Consider the following 20,442-nt stretch of genomic DNA (forward strand, 5'->3'; position numbering starts at 1 on the left):
TGGTATAATCTCACTTCCATAAAGATATTAATAAGAACAAAACAAAGAGAATACATTTGCTCAAAACAAAAAAGTTCAATTAATTAACTTAACAACTCTATGCCCTGTGTAATAAGGACAACATAGTGCAAGTGTATTATTTGGAATAATTACTGTAACACTTTTTGTAATGTGACGTATGTAAGATAAACAAGTGGTTGGAAATATAGAAATATGGATTGAAAAATGTTTTTCTGATGCAAGAAAAATATTATTTGTTTTTTTATTTAACAAAAGTAAAGTCAAGAAACCAATAGATACCTAAATTTCAAAAACGAAGGGGAAAAAAATAAGCCGTGGCTGTCATCTTCCGCTGTAGTCAAGAAAAAGTTTACAAGTTGCTTCCAGGAGCTTTTACTTTCAACAAGGCTCGGTGAAGGCTGGACTTTTTTATTGCAAGAGTCCTCCAACATTCATTGCACAGACTCGAGAATAAAGAATAAATTTCACTCGAATTAATGTCTCTGTTTACAAACATCAGCTTGCGTGAAGGGGTTTTTTTTTCCCTGTTTGTCAAATATTCATTTGTGAATGTAAATATTCCAGAGCAAACATGCAAATTCAAGAACGACTTTAACGTTCATTGGTGCGCGCAACTACTCAATCATGAATTGACAAGGCCTTTGCCAAACACTCAAACCTTTGATTATTTCTAAGTGCGCATGCATATGCGTATATTTGTTGGTTTTACACCTTGTGTAGATTTCTTTATTGTCGTGTTTATTCATCTAAAAAATCCTTATCTTATATTTATACTGCTTAATGATGTTCAGTCATAGTGCTGCCTTCAAATGGTTAAAACTGAGTTTGCAATTCGTGTAGTTACGTGCAGTCTTTGTGCTTTTATTCTTCACGTTAACAAAGAGAAGTCGCATTGATTCACGAGCAGGATTTCCTTTTTCATGAATGTTAACTGTTTTGGGGCAGGACGCAATTTAGTTCGTAGGTAGATTATTCTTGGTTCAACTCTCAAATCCTCCTATTTTCCCCTTTTTTCATTATAAAGCTTAGAGTTTCTCCTTAAATTCAAAAAAAAAAAAAAATTACTTGTTTCCCCTGCTCATGAGAGGTCTGCATGACGCTGAAGTTATTCTCATATATTTTTTTGGGTTTATTATACTTTGCACTTTTCTATTATACTCAAATTCTCACTTGGATTCTTATCTTTCAATGTGGAATACTTTAGTTCTTAAAATATAAAATCTATCCCACTTTGATTCCTAAAATATGAAAGCGGGAAAATGAAAAGAAAATTGAAGTGTTCAACTACCCACCCTCAACCTCCTACCACACCAAAAAATGGAAAAAGAAAAAGAATTAAATTATTATTTATCCATTGTGGTTTCGCATATTACTACATAATCCATCTATGAATTTATATACTCCCTCCATCCCATTGTTAATAGAACCCACTATTTATTCCCATTTAGAGAACCTAGAAGAGAGTGCAAGACAACTCCCACTTTATAAGGCTAGTATTAATGCGGGTCTTCAATGTATGAAAAGATGCATTTGATTGAGATGGAACCCATAGAATTATAACTCTTTGAAAAATACTACAAACTTTAGTTGACTAATGTCCTTCCAGCTAGGTAAATTTGAAAGTAAAGCATCGATTGGCGCTAATAATCTTAAAAAGTTGCAGTCCCAAGAAACGTTTCTCAATTTGGGACTGAGGGAGTAAAAAGGAAACTAGACATACGCATAAGTTAGTATACTAAAATTATGATATTCACTTAACCCTTTGATGTCTAATCCTCATATGATTTTGTGCAAAAGTGGTCAAATTTATCCAATTTTCATTTTATATAAAACTTTAAGTATGTTAGACAGATATTTTGAATTTGAAATGTGAAGTGGTGGTCTTGTGTTAATGGATGAAACATTAGAAGGTAAGTAGTAATTTATTCAAAAAAGAAAACATTGGCATTGCAAGTTAAAACTATCAATCAAACCTTTTTATTTCGTTCACAAGGTATGTACAAACTCCAAGGCAACTCAAAACCCCATCCCCTACCCAAAAAAATAAAAGAACAAAAACAGAGCAAATTGGCGTGCAAAAAAATTTTTTTTTTTTGTTGGGGCAACTTGTTAGCACTTATGTTTATCAGAATAGAAAGTATACACACAGAGGTAGACCACCTCTAAGTACATCAATCAACTACAAAGCCAACAAATCAAACACAAAAGATAAAACGATAGTATTATACCACTACTAAAACACTTAAAACTCTAGGCCCTATTCAACGGCAAGCTAGCTCCAATTCTCCTTTATCCTGAACCATTCCTGCAAGAAACCAGCACGGCTTTAACATCTCGAGTAAGCCAATTGTCATCATATTCAAAATTTTCCCCGTTTCATGAAAGAGCTGTGGATTATGCATATTCATGGACTTCAAATAGTACATCTGCTAGAGCAATTCTCTATCAGAAGGGACTTTAGGAAATTCTCTTTCTTTTCACTGCAATGGCAACTACACCATCCAAGTTCTACATGTCACCATCCATTTCAAGAGAAACGGCCAAAATCTTCATGGATTTTAAATACTTCGAAAGTCATAGGGTTCATATAAATTACTCATATCTATTTCCTTTGTTAAACTTGAAATCTATTTCCTTTGTTAAACTTGAAATGACGCTCGAAAAAATAAAACTTAAAAAGATACATAATGGCCTAATGTTGTCAACAATGACAACTAGTGTGGAAATCCTATTTATTTTCCTTAGGAAAATGTAGTCATGTCTAAAAATGCATGTGAACTTGCTCAATGGAATTTAATCAAATTGACCTCGACATTTTCAAAAATCTAGACAATTGCTTCACATCCTTTTACCAATATTTTAGTACTAAAACAAATAACTTAAACAGTTTTGAGCATAAATTATTTTCAAAATGAAAGAGACATATAGAATTAAATAGATGATCAGACTCAAAACCCTTGTACTAGCTCCAAGTCAATACTATTATTCTAGTCAAATAAAAATATGGCCAGATGCAGATTGTGCAATACCTGATACGTACATACAGAAAGGCTTTGCTCCATTACTGTAGTTGGATTGGATCTTTAACTAGTTCTCCTCCGAGGCTTCTGAAGTTTTCTGTTTGTTCTTCCAACCAGTTTATTCACTTGGATCTTCAACGAGTTTTCTGTTTATATGTCGCTTCTTCAACAAACGTTACGATCCATTGTGGCTTTCCTGTTGCAAACATTAGCCATCCCAAAGCAAGTCCAAGGACAATTCCAAAACCATATCCTATCATCACTGGTTTCCATGTAAATCCACTGAAGAAATCCGATTGCTCTTCTTCTTGATCTATAGGAAGTGGTGGTGGCACCTCAAAATCAGATTCGCTGCACTTCTTTGTTAGTGGGAGTCCACACAGTCCCACGTTCCCCTTGTATGAATCATTGGAAAATGTATTGAATTGGTTACCTTGAGGAATGCGTCCCACAAGATGATTCTGTGAGAGGTTTAAGAATTCAAGGGAGGTCATCATTGTAAGTTGCTGTGGGATCTCTCCATCAATTTGATTGCAAGAGATGTCCAATGATTCAAGGGAACTCAAATTCCCAAAGGAGGAGGGAATATGGCCAGAGAATCTGTTATGGGATAAGTTCAGAACTTCGAGGCCAACCAGGTTACCGATGACGTCGTCAATCTCTCCACTGAATCTGTTGCTTGATAAGTCAATGGCTGTGAGAGTTGTTATGATTTGGGCTAATTCCATTGATAGCCCTTTCATAGATATGCTTAACGAATATCTGTAATCATTGTCATAACCGATATAGCCAGCGCCCAAGTACATTGCTCTTGATTCAGTTCTGTCTGAATTCATCATTGCTCTCAAGCTTGTTAGAAGCCTTATAGGTACTACACCAGTGAACTCGTTGTTGGACAGATCCATAATTTGCAACTTCTTGAATGGGATTTTTGTTTTGAAATTATTGTCTATGGTTCCAAAGAATCGATTCGATTTCAGAACCAAAATTTTGAGCTCCTTGAGATTTTCCACCCACGTAGGGAATGTGTCATTTATTTTGTTATTCCCTACATCAAAGACTTCCAGTTTTTCACACTTCACCAAAGATCTAGGCAACTGTCCTTCAAAAAGGTTGCCCTGCAATCCAAGATATCTCAAACCATTGTTCCAGGCAAAAGTCATACCAATGCTTCCTTGAAGGCGATTATTTTTCAGATTGAGCACAGCCAGTCCGCTACTGAAGTTCCCGAAACAATGTGGAATTTCACCGTTGAATTTGTTTTCAGACATGTCAAGAAAGAAGAGGACTTCTAAATTGCATATTGAAATTGGCAGCGGACCTTGAAGCTGATTTGATCGAATATCCAATACAGAAAGACTCTTCCAAGGTGGCATGAAAGGAGTAGATATAGCATTATAAGACAGATTTAGGTAAGTTAGTGAATCCCAAGCCGTGGAAGGCAACCAACTAGGAATTTGACGAATGTTGTTGCTGGAGAGGTCTAAATATGACAAATTCTTTGAGTTTTGAATGAAACCTGGAAATTCTTTTAGCCCACAAGATGATAATCCCAACTGTCCAAGGTTAAGAAGTGAGACACCGCTGTCGATCCTACATACTAATCTATTGGAGGAAAGATAAAGGTAAACAAGGTTTTTCATATTCGAGAACATAATCAAATCAACAATGCCACTTAAATTGTTTGACGAAAGATCAAGCCATATTAGCTTCCTAAGTGTAGATATTGACTTGGGAATCGGACCTTGTAATTTATTATGATCCAAAAAGAAAAGAACCAATGAAGAATTTCCTGTGAAATCCGGCAATTGCCCAGTGAAATTATTAAATGCAAGATCTAACAAAATCACTGATGGAAGGTGAAACAACCATGATGGAAGTGTGCCATCAAGAAAACTGTGGGTTAACAGAAGACTTACGAGATTTTGGAGACCAGATGCATTAGAAGGAAGTGGACCAGATAACGAAGTGAATCTAATGTCTAATTCTACAAGCCCTGTAAGGTTGACAACTGAAGGCGGCAATGGACCAACTAGAGGGTTGGAAAAAAGAGATAGAGAGGTTAGTTTTTGGAGATTGTTGAAAGAATCTGGAATTGGACCTGGAAATCGATTGCCTGAAAGGTCTAGTGTCTTCAGCCACACAAAATTTGAAATACTCCTTGGGATTTGTCCCACAAAATTGTTGGAACCCAGTTCCAAGTCAGTGAGTTTTGAAAGGTTGCCAATGGATTCGGGTAAAGAACCAGAGAATTGACAGCCATATAATATCAAGGAGTTTAAGGATTTCAAGCAGCCGATTGACACAGGAAGCTCACCAAACAAGTTGGTAAAACTGAGATCCAAGACTTCCAAAGAAGATATGCTGGAGTTAAACTTAGGTAAAATACCGGTGAGGTTCTCATTGCTACCTAATACAAGCGCCTGCATGTTCGGTATCTCGAAAACATGATCTGGTAGATTACCATGCATTCCTGTACTGCTAAGATCTAGATATGTTAAGGATGAAGAAAAATTCAATGGAACCTCAGATGCTATATGTACAGAAGACAGACAAAGCACACTTATCTTGGTTAAATTTCGTAGAAGCATTTGAAAATCATGTTTTTGAAGTCTTAAAGTTGTGGAGCTTGGGGGATGTAGAGAGAAATCAAGCAAAACTAACTTGGACAAGTGAGATATTTCGGATGCAATTTGGCCATTGAAATTTGAAGTCGAGAGGTTGAGGTGTGTCAGCTGTGTTAATCCACTGAACTCGCGCAAAATTCGCGATTGCTGGAAATCATTATGTGCCAAGTTTAGTTTCCGGAGTTGAGAAAGGCCGAAGAGGCTACTATTAGGACTGATGACTCCTTCAATTTGGCTGCAGCTGAGGTCTAATTGAATTATATGACCAGTGATCTCATGGCATGTGACTCCATCCCAGGTGCAGCAATCTGTACTCTCGTTCCAAGATGTGATCTTCGGATGAGGATGCTGACCAAAGTAACTACAGTAGGAAGAAAATTCATTGGATGCGCTAATCTTGAATTGCTCTTTAAACTGAAGCAACGCAAGACCTTCATCATGGTGGCAGAAATGATGCACGGAAAAAGAGGAAGCAATTGCACTTTGCAGTATGAGAAGGTGAGCTGATATTAAACAAAGCCAATTTTGCTTCTCCATTTTGGTTGGTTTGATAAAATTTAGAAGGGCGAGAAGGTGAGTCTTTTATAGAGATTTGAGCTTCAACTTTCAACCAATCAGGATACGAATTGACTTCTGCTTACAATGACCAAAAATTCTTAGCCATCACCAAAATTCTTTTTTTGTCAATACTCTTAGCCATCACCAAGATTCGAAGCCATCAACTTGGGAGAATTTGTGGACGGAATATTTAACTTGGAAGACTTGACTAAACGAATAGTGACAAAATTACTTGAATAAAATTTCTTGCGGAGTCATTGGGCATGTCTGCCGTGATGTATTGGACGCAGACTTGACATTCTTGCTCCTGTTATCCATATTAGAGAGGAGTCTTTGGCCGTGTCTTCCTTCAAGTCTTCCATGATGTATTGGACAAAGACTTTGAAACATTCTTGCTCCTGTTGTCCACATTAGAGAAACTCATGAAAAGCATATTTTAAAACGTGAGAAGGCGTGAAATAGGGCCTCATAAATTGAGTTCTATCTATTATTCAAAACAATAAATACAATGCTAGTTGCGAATTTATAGGTGAACAACTTGACTTGTTAATGTGTTACCGTCTTCTTCCAAAGATGAAGTCAATTCATTTTTTCGCGGAAATGTGAATGAATTCACTTATGCTTACTTTTCTGAGTAGTGACAAAATCACAGACACTAAAATACTTTTGCAGAGTCTTTGGGCTATCGTTCCTTAGCTTCAACAATTCCATGACACAGTTGAGGAAGGCTTTCTAGGAACATTCTTGTGTGCCTTGCCCAAGCTGTTTTTGGAATTTTGTCTAAGTACTTCCATGCCTCCACATTCAGCTCCTTAATTCTTTCCATTGCTTCATTGAAGCCAATAATATCGAAGCTCTTAGCTGCTTGCCAAAAGTAGCTCCTTAGTAGCAATCCAGGGAATTGAGCTTTGAAATTGCTGCAGATATGTCTACAGCAGTACCTAGCATCAGCAATGGGAATTTTCTCTTCATAGGCAAGGTTTAGTCCCGACCCAAAAAAAAAAAAAAAAATCAATGGACTCAGTTATATACAATAAGAAGTGCAAAACAGAGACAAAAAAATGAGTAATGATGAATGAAAAAGTATATTTATTGCCTCTCACTCATGAATGTCCAAGGTATGTTGTTGTCAAATGGACCATAAAACTCCTCAAAAAAGTAGAAAAGCCAACTCCACGTTTCTTTGTTCTCACATTCTGCAATTGCAAAAGTAAGGGGAAATAAACTACTATTTCCATCAAAGGCTACAGCAGTTAGAAGCACGCCTCCATATGGCCCTTTGAGAAAACATCCATCAAAGCCAACAAATGGTCGACAACCTGATAGGAAGCCTTCTCTTTGTGCCTTGAAGCTGACAAAGAGCCTTAAGAATGTAGGTTCAACCTGTAAATTTGGTCTCATAAAATGAATTTTACATATGCTTCCGGGATTTGTACTTCTCACAAGTTTAGCATACTTTGGCAGCTTAGCATAAGATTCACTATGCGTGCCTTCTATCTCTTCAAGTGCCTTCTTTTTTGCCCTATACACTTGCATCTTGCTTGGAGTAACACCATATTTTCTCATTGCAGCAACTACCCCCTTGACATTTCTAGATGATCTCTGAGCACACTTACTAACTTCTTTGCAATCCAATCTGATGTAGCTTCCACAATCCTTTTATTCATAACACATGTATGCTTGGGATTGTATGACTTAATCATGAAAGTCACGGAATCAGCAATAGGAGATGCATGAATTCTCCAGTTACATCCCTGACCACCACATTTTGCAGTGCATCGACTTTTTTTCATTGTTAAGCCTCACAATTGGAAAGCCTTTCTGAATCACATAATCTTTCAATGCTACTCTGAAAGCATCTACATTTGTGAATAGCTGACCTTTCTCAAACTCTATCTCATCTCTTGGATTATACGTCCACATCTTGGACTTCATGACTTCTTTTATAGAATCAGGAATTTTCTCAGATTCAGAATCAGAATCTGGAACAATATTATCATCTTCATTTTCCTCAAAATCAGAAAAGTTTAAGTCACTGCTGTCACTAGATGCAAGGGACACTCGATCATCATCTAAACCATCTTCTTTATCACTGCCCAAATGATGTTTCCATGACTCATCAGAACTAGAATCATAATACTCATCATCATCCCCAGAATTTTGAAAGTACTCAATCTGTCTTCCAGCTTTATTATCAATTCTCAAGTTCTCTTGGAAAGATTGACCATTTAAATTGTTACCAACCTCATTAGGTATACTATCCATGTCAAGGACAAACAGATTGATTACAAGTTCACTCTTATGAACTTGGAACATTTCCTTCACAGATTGATCATCAATGATATCCATGCTACATATAGTTTTTGGAATTCCACATCTCATGTGCAGCAATAGATTCACATTCCCAAGCATGTCACTCAATGCCCGCTCAGCAACATCATTCAATAGTTGCATGTAAGAATATCTTTGAGGATCTACATTGGGAATTCTAGTTTTCTTCCCCATGTAGTGGACAACAATGTCATGAGCAGCAAGAGTTCCCATCCTGTAATTTCAACATTAAGATATTGGTAATCAAAGACTAATACAGCATGAACACACTTAATAAGAGATTTCAGTAAATGAGAGATTTTAGAAAGATCATTCCCAAAAACTCGGATTTTGTCAACATCAAATGAATTACTTAATAAGGCTTCAATCTTAAACTGGTGTACACCTAGTACTACATTTGGTAACTTTAACAAACATGACACACATGAAGAGCATCTGAACATACATGAAATACACAAAGAAATATCACCTGATCAGCATTATCAAAGCAACACATAAGTTTAGCAATCCTAGAAATCATGTAACTAATATAGGTAGAATAGAACAACGTTCCTCTTCCAAGCTATAGTACTTTCATCCTTGTCACTATATTGCTGCAAAACTACTTATATCACTTAAAAGAGCCATTTATTCACATGAAAACTACAAAACTCCATTCATTAGTTCTATAATGTCACAACATTATTTTGCTTTTACTACCTACTAGAGAAAATCTGTCATGATCTACACAAACCAGATGCTCTGTAGTTTATTTTGTTAAAGAATGAATAACTTATTTGATGTAGATGATATTTATTGACATAATAAACATTATATTTTCATCATCACAACCTAAAAGTCAAAACTTTCATGCATAACTAATCTAAACAAGCATAATGTTATCATCATCAGAATCTAAAACTCAGTTTTCATGGTAAACTAACCTAAATAACATGAATTAAGTATGATCATAAAAATAGTTTGTGCAAAATGCCTTGTAAAACCATAGTAATCGAAATTTCTAACTTCTGTTGCTGTGAAGATCAGCAGTGATTCAAGGAAGAATTGATTGTCTCACAACTTTATGTCTCAAACCTTCCTTCTAGAAATCTTTCTTTCTCTCAACTCTCAACACAATAGTAAAGATATGAGTAATATAAAGGAGATATATGACAAGAGCAATCTGCAATCATACATAATTGTCAGATTATGGCGCGATTGGAAGTATTGCTTTCGTGCCAATTCCTCTCTTCTCGTTAGGGGTGGGCAAAATTATCCGTTAACCTGAAAACCCGTCATATCCGATCCGATCCGAAAATCAGGATATCCGATTTTTATTATTTGCTCGGGTCAAAAGAGAGTCGGGTATCCGCTAAGATGCGGGGCGGGTTAGGGTCACATAATTAAAAACCCGCGGGTACCCGATCCGCCCCGCATATATATTTTTTTTATTTTTTTTATTTTTTTTTTATACACACACTATAAAATAATAAGTTAGAACTAAATAAGTAATTTTATTGAACAAATTACATTACAAATATGAGAGACTATAGTTTATTTACAAGATTCATTTGTAAAGGCCATGATCTTATATTTTATAGAAAAAAGTTTAATTAATGTGAAACATATATATTAAAAATTGTGCTACTTATTTTAAACTTTTATTGATTTTGAATTCTTTTAATTTTTATCCTTTATCTTATATTCTCTTCATATGCTTGTTTCTTGGTGGGAATCTTTTTGTAGAAAAAAAAATTATTAAATCTTAGATGAATGTGTAAAATATAAAATTAAATGGGTATAAATCATTTTTAAAAAAAAAATTAAATAATAAACGGGACGGAGCGGGTACCCGCTGATCCGACCCTATCTCAGCGGGTACCCGTTATAGGGTACTCGTTGATATGCGGGGCGGGTAAGGGTCAGAAAATGGCTGACTCGTAAGGTGCGGATCGGGTCAGCCAAATGGTGAATGGGGCGGGTATCCGATCCGCGCCCACCCCTACTTCTCGTTCAAGACTCCGGTTTCTTCTTTTATTTTCAAATTTAGTCCTAAAAATATTTTATCGAAATTACGTATGTTATTCAGTGCAAATATTAAGGGTATAAGAGTCATTATGCAGCAGCTTATGTCAGCAATGGGTCCCAATTCATAGTCAAGGGAGGTAAGTGATATTTTCAGAAGTTGAGGGGAGGCAAGTGCAACTGACAAAAACCTCAGGGAAGATTTATGAAATTATCCCTTCATGGAATTGTACATCCTCGGTTGAGTCATCATGATTCATGAATAATCTTGTTATTCAGTGTTTCGTTGGCTTTTATGATAGATGGGATGTTTTAGAAAATAACCTCGTTTTATATTTGATTTGAGATAGGATTATTTATTAATAGATCAAAACACCTTTTTTGGCAAACATTAGGGATGTTTGGATTTTGCTAAGCCTTGTCGTATAAAAAGTTATATATGTATGTGTGTGTGTATATATACACATACATATAAATATATACTGATGGATTTGAACATGAGTTTGATATTAATAAGCAGCACAAATATGTGAACTTTGTGTGGTAAGAGCCAAGACCGACCAACACATAATTTTTTTTTTGTGGACCAAGTTCAACCTTATTAAATGGGTTCACAAGTCTCAATTTACATGTTTAACTTTTTATGGATTTAATTTGACAAAAAAATATATGGTTATATAAGCAACTAGTAGGGCCAAAATAGTATGAAATTTACTTTTGCTTTTAGTATGGATAAATCGGTCTAAAATTTAGTAGAGTCAAATCAGTCAAAATTTTAATTTATTAATAATGGGTTTAAATTAGTCCAAAATTTAGTTATTTCATTAATATGAGTAAATGAGTGAAAATTTAGTTTTATTGATAACGTAGGCAAATCAGTCCAACATTATTGTATATCATTAATATGATTAAATTAGTCCAAAAATTAATTTTTTATTAGTAGGAGCAAATTTATTCAAAATTTTATTATGTGATTAATAAGGGAAAATTAGTTCAAGATTTAGATAATATTATAGCTAGAGATTAGGTTTATATAGATATTAGAATAAAACATTTTTTTATTAGTAGGGTAAATAAGTTCTAATTGTCATCATCCCAACTTTTACTCATCTCAGAATAACTCATACCACTTCTTCCATAGAATTATTTTATTCCCATGTAGAGGATTAATTCAGGCAGGTGGGATGCATCCTCCCATGCATAGAACACAGCCAAACCAAACATGAGATCATATAGGATTAACCAATACGAACCAGGGGCTTAATTGTGATTAACCCTAAAGTTTACATAGAAAATCCCGACGGAGAGAGGGTCCAAAAGTTAGGGGTTTAGGACAATTAGTCGATTACCTTCAATAATAACAAACAGAGTACCAGTCCCTTTAAGTAGGACACTACCGTAAATCCACCACTTGGACAAAACCTACTGCATCTATGGCTCCAACCAGGGGTCACACGCAGTCACACACAACCAACCAGATTACGAGTGAAGAAATTTACACGCAAAGCCATAACCATGCCCAAAACCCCCCTCCCCCTTCTCAACCGGTCCACAACTATTAGTAGAGATGGTGGGTGGGCAAATTTTGAGAGACAAAAGGACAAATGGAAATGGGAAAGAATAGGTGGTGTTGTGCGTTAGAAGTTGAGTGGTGGGAAATGGAAATGGAAATGGGATAGGTGAGTGGATGGGATGGGTGGGGGGCTGTGGTGTGGTGGTGAACTGGTGGAGTAGTTGCGGCCTTGTGGGGTGTACTGCACTGCTCACGTCCCATGCGCAAGCTAGCATCATCCGGCCCATCCTCATCATCATCATCATCATACTCTATCCGTAATCCACCCACCTTCCAGACCCAATCCCCATCCCCATCCCCATCCCAGCCGCTGCCTTGCCCTGATGCCCACTCCACTATCTATCCTCCTATTACTATTCTTACCACTGCATCAGAGCCCAAAAATTCAATGCTTTACCACACCCCTATCCCATCACCTATCAACTACCTTATCCCCACCACCACCTCACCCACTCTTTCTTTGTTTTTTTTTCTTTTTTTAACCTCCTCTGCTAACGTGCGCCGTCTAACAACACTACCACCGCCACCACCGCCTCTTGCCCCCACTATTTCTTTGCCCCACCCCACCACACTACGCCACTTGTCTCACCTCCCAACCAAGCCTCTTTTATATTCCTAATTTGCACCCAATGGAGCCCCAACCCAACCACTCTGCTTTTACTCCCACTCCTCACTATCTTTGCTAATGTCCGCCTCCACCTCATGGAACTTACCTCTACCATGTCTGGTTTTTCTTTGCTTCGTATGCCATTTCTTTTTATAGCTTTCCTCCAGCACCTCCGCCGGTCCCAAAGCTAGCACTCCAAGCATAGTTGCTAACGTCCGCCACCATCAGTATTGTCACCAATCATCATAATTTTTTTTTTTTTGGGGAAATTTTTTTTGGTCAATCATCATAAAGTTAGCATCTTTAAGGCAAGCTTATGTCCGTCACCACCACAACCGTTGCTCCGGCTGCTGCTGATGCCGCCGGGAAGCCTGCCAGGAAATTCCCACCGCCTTGTTGGACCCAAGAGGAGACTCTGGCCTTGATAGACGCCTACCGCGAGAGATGGTATGCGCTCCGCCGCGGATATCTTCGAACGGCTGACTGGGATGCGGTGGCGGCAGCTGTCACCAATCGCTGCCCAGATGCTTCTCCCGCCAAGACTTCCGCTCAGTGCCGCCACAAGATGGAGAAGCTCCGGCAGCGCTACCGAGCAGAAAAGCAGCGGTCACTCTCCTACCCCTCCGGCAGATTCTTCTCCTCTTGGTTTTTCTTTGAGAATATGGACGCCATGGAAAATGGAACCTCTGTTTCAGTGGCTGGATCGAATCGAGAACCTGAGAATCGGGAAAATTCTGCTAGTGGGTTTCCGTTGAAGACTTTTCTCGATCAGAATATATTGAAATTAAAACTTAGTACTAAAAACCGAAGTACCAAAGTTGATGGCAATTCAACTCCTAACTTTGGTTTCAGCCAAGGTGTTAGGGCTAAGAATTCGTCGAAAAATGCTGATAAAAAAGTGGGCTCTGATTTTAGTTCTAAAGTTTTCAATGGTGGATACTCTTCGTACATGGATATTGGATCTGATAAAGATGAGGAAGAAATGGATTTCCATGGCGGGTTTCGCGCTAAGAACGTTGATGATGGAATGCCAGGGCTTACGGGGTTTAAAGGGAAGAACTTTGGCAAGATTCTAGGGAATTCTAGGAGTGGTTTTGAGTTTGAATCTCTAGGAGGCAAAGGTTTTGAAGCTAGTGATGGATTTCATATGCAAACTTTGGGTGATGAGAGTATGGTTCCGCCGCGACTTAGGCTGAAGAGGATTGGGAAGGTGAACAGGAGTTTTGATGCTGATCAGGCTAAGGATGGGTCATGGGTGTCTCTTGGCACTAGGAGAAAGTATGCTGAAAATTTGGATTCTGATCTCGATTCGTCTGGAGGTTTGAATGGGTTTTACGATCAGTCAAGGTTGGGATTTGAGAAGAGGGGTTTTGGCGGCGACAGTGGTGGAAGAGGTGAGGCGAAAAGGGGGCGGAGTTCAATTGATGAAATGGTTTCGTCCATTAAGATGTTGGGAGAAGGTTTCATGAAGATGGAAAATATGAAAATGGATATGGCAAGGGAGATGGAGAAAAATCGAATGGAGATGGAGATGAAACGGAATGAATTGATACTCGAATCACAGCGACAGATTGTTGATGCTCTTGCACAGAGTTTGATGGAGATCAAGAGAAAAAAGGTGAAGATCACAGCTGCTCCAGAAACGTAGCTAAAGGCTGGGGGTTTGGGATTTACGGGTGTTGATTTTGGAAGGTGTGAGCTATTCCCAGTTTCCAGCTGGGAAAAGATGAGCTTTTCTACAGATTAACTAGTTTTTTTTTTTTTTTGGCATTCTTGATAGTTTTTTTTTTTTTGCTAAATCTTAGTTCTAACTTATGTAAGAAATTATAATTGAGGTTATGTAATGCGAATTCCTTGGCATCTGTATCTGTGAGGCATAACTTTGGTTCTACATCAGTAAATGTACATACACGTAATGTTGTCTTGTGAGGCTGTAGATATTCTGAAATGATCAATGGATCTTGGGACAGTGAATTTTCAGGATTGCCAGCTTTTGCGATCAGCGGATTAAATATAAATGTTGCCTGTGCTTATATGTTTCTATGTAGTACTACACGTGCGTTTGGATAGCTATTATTTGTACAAAAATTATTTATTTACATTATAAATATATTTTTTTTATCGTTCGAATAACTTTTTATCTTTCATATACATCACAAGTGTTATAATAATTATTTTTAATAATATATCAAATAAGCTCCTATCCATTCAAACCCAGAGAACTTTTTTTCATGTGTTTTGGAATTAGTGGCACGGTGAGAGTACCTCCAGCAGAGTACCTGCAGCAAATCGTTCCGTGACCATAAAAAAGGAATTAAATTTTTCTTTGGATTATACTTATAGGTTCGAACCTCACATACAATTAAAAAATTTCACCCCTTAGTGACCGCAAAAAAGGGACTAAGTTCTTCTTTGACTCGTAGGTGAGCACAGACCTCTAGGCCTAGAGTAGCTTTGTTGTAGGTCTGATGAAACTCCAGTAGGTTTGTTGGATTTTCCGGAGGGTTTTAGGCCTGTTAATTGAGGATTTTCTGGGCCAGGGAAGCCCAATTAGTCATAAATATTTGATTGACCCCTAGGCCTAGAGTAGCTTTGTTGTAGGTCTGATGAAACTCCAGTAGGTTTGTTGGATTTTCAGGAGGGCATTAGGCCTGTTAATTGAGAATATTCTGGGCCAAGGAAGCCCAATTAGTCTTAGCCTAACAAATGTCTCATTGACTAAGAAGGCCCGTTAAGAAGTTTCATCCCAAACTGGAAAGTGCTCTTGGCAAGGTTAGCAACCAGCGCATGCATTTCAGTCCCTGCCTAGAATGCACCTCCCAAATTCGACTAACCAGGCTTTTATTTAGTCCCTGTAGCTTTTTTAATTTAGAGAGGGTCAAAATTTCAAGAATCCAAGAAGAATTTCATGAAATAGTTCATAAAATTCACTTTTTTCAACAAAAACAACTAATTGAATAGTAAGAAAAAAAAATCGGAGAAATGGAAAAGCAAAGCAAAACTGGTTCCTTTCATTATAAAACTTGGATATCAAACTTTGTCGGCTGAACGGATGAGTTTGTGGTGACACCATTATCAACACATACTTCCATTTCTTCTGCATGATATGTAGAGTGAACACCATACACTACATAAAACAAAGTAATAAAGCATGCCCATATACCAAATCTTTGGTAGGAAAGCTTTTGTAAGGTAGTCATGAGAAAAACATTGAGAAAGATGGATATTGCAGCCGGCCATGGCATGAAGGGCACTGACCATTTGGCAGGTTCCTGGCGCTGGCTAGCAGGAGGGGCCACAAGATATTGGAAAAGGGCAGTGATAGTGATCATCAGGCCACCAAATAATGGTAGACCCCACCAGTGTCTTTTCAGCTTCCAAGAAATGGAGAAGCCAATTGAGGTGCAAGTGAGGAGGATGAGAAACAGGAGAGTGGGGAATGGAGGATGGCTGCTTGTGATTACGTATCGACGATATAGGAGAGCATTAGCCACCAGGTAGAACACCAGAAGGGTTCCAATGGAGATCATCTCAATCACAATGTCCAGTTCTGTGAAGAGTGCAATTGATGCTTGGCAAAATCCTGCATCAAGATTTGGAATCTAATGGGTCATATAAATTCATGGATATATAGTTTTTCCTGTTACACGTTGTAGCATTCGTAGTTTCCCTGGCAGAAACAAATTTTGAGCTCTTAGGTCTTGATGCTTGGAAAAGTTGGAAAACGAGTGTAATTTCCCCTATAATTGTTCGCTCATGAACATCTATGGTACCATAAAGTTAAAACCTTCAGCATAAAGATCAACCAGAATCAATTGGAGCAAGGCCATGATGAACTGTGATATAAAACTGATCAGAGGAATTCAGAAGGTTTTGGTCCTTATAGGCCTTCCAAAAACAGTAACATTGCACGAGTTCTAGAGCACTATTAAGTATTAGGATTAATCTTCTATACACTGACAGTATATACATTTTCATCGTTAGATGCATGATACATAATTTAAATTTAAATTTGAAATTCAAATTTTCCATATATATCGCATACCCAACCGTGATAGTGTTTACACCGTCAGTATATATAAGATTTACAAGTATTAATTCTACCAATTACACGGTACAAATGCTTACTCTTTAATTTCTCTATTGTCTAATCCATCATATTACTGAACTTATGCCAACAGATATGACTCATCATCAACTTGAGAACTACTCCCAAAATGTTAAATCAGACTCTCAACCTAATTCATATTTGATTGGTTAGAAAGTTTATGGTTTCAATGAACTGATGAAGGATCACTTAACATCCAAGAACCATACAGATATAATGACGATGATTATCAAGATTTAATTGCCAACATTGAAATGAAAGGACACGATAAGATAGACATTTAAGCATTTACGAGAGAATGCCATCAGGCATACGTTGACTCTATCTGCAATTGTCCTCTACTAAAAGTGCTTTGCATCAAGTGTAAAAGTAAACGACAAGCTTTTCCTGCATTTTCTCAGCCTCTAGCCGGCTATCATTTTGCAGGGATTCATGATCTCCAATCGATTAAACCAGGAGAAAAAGAAAATCTAGTATATCATTCCCCAAGATCATAAAGACGTTTTCGTTTCAAGAGTGGGATTATGAGTACAAAACTTTCTTGCTTTTCAAGAAAGACCTCAATCATTAAGTGAGGAAAAACTTTACTTTTCTTTTTTTCTTTGGGGGGTTCTTTTTGGGGGCCGGGGGGGGGGGGGGGGGGGGGGAGGGGGGTGATCGGGGGGTGTTTCTGCGGGCGGGTGTTGGAATGAATAATGATTGTATAATCATATGGTCAAAATATTAGAGCAATATTTGCCTTTTGAGACAAGGAGATTCTGGAATTTCCCATATTTGCACAAAGTAATAGTAAAAGAATGTACACTAAGGTCTCAAAAAATTGAGAATTTGGCTCAGTATAATCATCCAAATTTTCTTTCTTCCACATACAATTCCGTCAAGTAACTCAAGTTTCAATAAAGAGTACTACTTTTATGAAAACGTTTTGTAAGCAGACGAAAACCATTGAAAGGGTTGTAATTGAGAGACTCATTGGTTGAAAAAACTCACCCAAGAATATAGTTGCGTTTAGTGGGGTGCCTGTCTTCGAATGCACTTTAGCTAACCAGGATGGCACAAGCCGGGCCCTCCCAATAACACAAAGATATCTTGCTTGGCCGAGCATGGCAACCAGGAGAGAAGCCACAATTCCCAGGCTTGCACCAGCTCCTACTAAGTTGCTTGCCCATTTCCAACCTATATTTCGAAAAACAACCGAAAACGATGCCCTCTCTGGAATCTAGGAATCATTTGAAACATAGTATCAAATCATGAGAAGATACATATATCTGCATGTGTGTGTGTGTGTGTATTTCAGGATTTTTTTCCTCAATTTTTCCAAAGACTTGAATAAAATGATTCGCTTATATTTTTTGTCTACTGACCTTGTCATAAGGAACCAACAAGCACAAAGACAAGGCCATGAGGCAATAAAGTGCAGAAACAATAAGTACTGAGCCCACAATTCCAATTGGGAGGTTTCTTGAAGGATTCCTGATCTCTTCTGCCATTGTTGAAACTGAATCATAGCCTATGTAACTGAAATAGACTTTTGCTGCACCATCAAGGACTCCCTTAGCACCAAAAGGAGCCAGGCCTCCTGGTTTGATCAAGTTTTTGGGGCTTCCATTTTGAAAACCAGCAATGATAATAAAACCAAAGAAAGCTACATGGAACACTGTCATCGCTAGGTTCAAAATTGAGCTTTCCTTTGTACTGCAAATTTCCGAAAACAAAAAACCAAAAGCCATCGCTATGAAATGCCACTTATATATTTATGTTAATTAATACCTATGAAAATACAATAATTCTCTTGAAGCACTAGATGCTAAGATTGATCATAGTATTGGTGTCACTTCTATCACATTAACAAAAAAAAAAGTTGCATTTCAAATTTCATTCAATCAATGAATTTATCCAGATAATAGTAATTTGTGGCTGAACAGCGCACTATACCGGCCATCTCCAGTGGTTGATGCAACAAAAGTTCCAGATGAAGATCAAAATTCAATCACACACAACTTTTTTTCAAGTAGCATGAGGTATTATGGCATGTTTGCTGAGATCTTTTTCCAAACTTTTTTTTATATTATTATTGAGAATGGAATATCAGGGCAGTATACAAACCTTAAAAGCTGTCTTACTAACTAACTGGTATGAGAAATATAATTAGAACAAATATAAGAAGGAAAATCTGGGGAATGATTGGAAGCAGGAATTAAAAGGGATCAACCTATGACACAAGCACAGAGTTAGAACAGCAGTTAAAGCAACTGCTGGAAAGTCCAACATGTTATAACCCTTTACTAATCCATCCACTTCAACTCTCCATGAGTTTGGATCGTTCCTTCCAAAAGCAGTGCAGAGATACTCCGTGAAACTTCTTGCAACAGCAGCATTTGATAAGACGTACTCCATCAGTAAGTTGGCACCAGCAAAGTAGCCCACAAATTCTCCTGCATCATTTCAGACTATGAGCAACTTTCTGTCTTAGGCTGAACAGCTAAATGAAGACATGTCTAAAAGAAAGAATTAGTCCTACCCCTTAGTAAAAGAATGTCTGGGGATTGAAGCTCATGCCTTCCCCAAACTTCATAATAATATTAAAAGAGGTTAAGGATTATTTTCCTTACCAAAAGTAACTCTGAGGTAACTAAATGCGCCACCAGCAACTGGAATCTCAATGGAAAATTCAGTATAGCACAAAGAAGAGAGTAGAGCTGATATTCCTGCTATTATGTATGAAATGAAAACAGAAGGACCGGAGATATCTAGAGCAACAGGACCGGTAGTAACGAATACTCCGACACCAAGCATTCCTCCAACTCCAAGAGCCACTAAATCATACCAGGTTAGTTTTCTCTTCATGTCTGCACCAGACCTGAGCCTGACTTTATTGAGCTCTTGGTCTGGTGTCCATGTTGCTAATATTCTCTTCTTAAGCCTCTTAGGCGTCTGAGAGAGCGAATGAAGGTAAGTAGAGAAGTTCATAGATCCAGATGTTTCAGGCTGATCAATTGCTGCCATTTATACACTCCAGTGAATGTTTTTGGCTTCCACGAGAAGGTTAAGAAGTATGCATTGGGTTTTGTAGAATGTGTCTCTCTATATGTGTATATATATATATATTGCATGGTACATATTTCGAAGGGATGATAATTTCAAGAACCTCCCTCAAGATTTCTGAGAGATTCATCTAATACCCTTGAGATTTTCAATATTACACTAATTTCCCTTGGCCTTATAAAATAATAATAATAACCTTAACATATTAATGTTTTTCATGCAATTAAACAATCTGCTCCTAATCTACTCCTAATCTTATGCATATGAATGCATTTCATGCAATTAGACAATAAATGGAAACAAAAACAAGATTCGCTCGTTGAATAATCAATTATGTCTTAAACACTATTTTAGCATATTACAAATTAATTTTAACTTTGCTTGGAGGATTTGGGGAAGAATAGAACAAGATGAGGGCTGAAGGTTTAAGAAAGATGGGGTTGGTGTTGGTACTCCAACATTTGAAAGATAGAGTGTTATATTAATGCAATTGGTGAAATTTGTTTAAGTTTAATGGTGCTATTCCTTTTTTAGATTGAGATTTTAGA

At 37.4% G+C, this 20,442-nt stretch overlaps 3 protein-coding genes across 5 annotated transcripts; 1 reads left to right on the top strand and 2 right to left on the bottom strand.

Moving 5' to 3' along the window:
- Nucleotides 1-1,975: 1,975 nt before the first annotated feature.
- LOC113706685 (receptor-like protein 6) lies at nt 1,976-9,833 on the bottom strand. 3 transcript variants are annotated; one of them, XM_072062234.1, is made up of 4 exons: nt 9,732-9,833; nt 6,853-8,771; nt 3,051-6,624; nt 1,976-2,326 (listed from the first exon to the last, which is right to left on the bottom strand). In XM_072062234.1, exon 3 carries the CDS (start codon nt 6,203-6,205, stop codon nt 3,176-3,178), a length of 3,030 nt encoding a protein of 1,009 aa, XP_071918335.1. In that variant the 5' UTR covers nt 6,206-6,624; nt 6,853-8,771; nt 9,732-9,833; the 3' UTR covers nt 1,976-2,326; nt 3,051-3,175. The 3 variants fall into 3 exon arrangements, with proteins under 3 accessions (XP_071918335.1, XP_027084424.2, XP_071918336.1); XM_027228623.2 differs by having other exon boundaries at nt 9,563-9,815; XM_072062235.1 differs by lacking the exon at nt 1,976-2,326 and having other exon boundaries at nt 6,225-6,624.
- A 3,224-nt stretch (nt 9,834-13,057) lies between these two features.
- Nucleotides 13,058-14,389, top strand: LOC140012832 (uncharacterized). The gene has a single exon (XM_072061155.1). It carries the CDS (start codon nt 13,058-13,060, stop codon nt 14,387-14,389), a length of 1,332 nt encoding a protein of 443 aa, XP_071917256.1.
- Nucleotides 14,390-15,724: 1,335 nt separating this feature from the next.
- LOC140013013 (cationic amino acid transporter 6, chloroplastic-like) lies at nt 15,725-19,901 on the bottom strand. The gene is made up of 5 exons (XM_072061912.1): nt 19,462-19,901; nt 19,062-19,284; nt 18,214-18,544; nt 17,840-18,068; nt 15,725-16,324 (listed from the first exon to the last, which is right to left on the bottom strand). The coding sequence occupies exons 1-5, from the start codon at nt 19,853-19,855 to the stop codon at nt 15,756-15,758; spliced, it is 1,746 nt and encodes a 581-aa protein (XP_071918013.1). The 5' UTR covers nt 19,856-19,901; the 3' UTR covers nt 15,725-15,755.
- Nucleotides 19,902-20,442: the final 541 nt, after the last annotated feature.

Source organism: Coffea arabica, chromosome 8e (assembly GCF_036785885.1).
Source record: "Coffea arabica cultivar ET-39 chromosome 8e, Coffea Arabica ET-39 HiFi, whole genome shotgun sequence".
Lineage (NCBI taxonomy): Eukaryota > Viridiplantae > Streptophyta > Magnoliopsida > Gentianales > Rubiaceae > Coffea > Coffea arabica.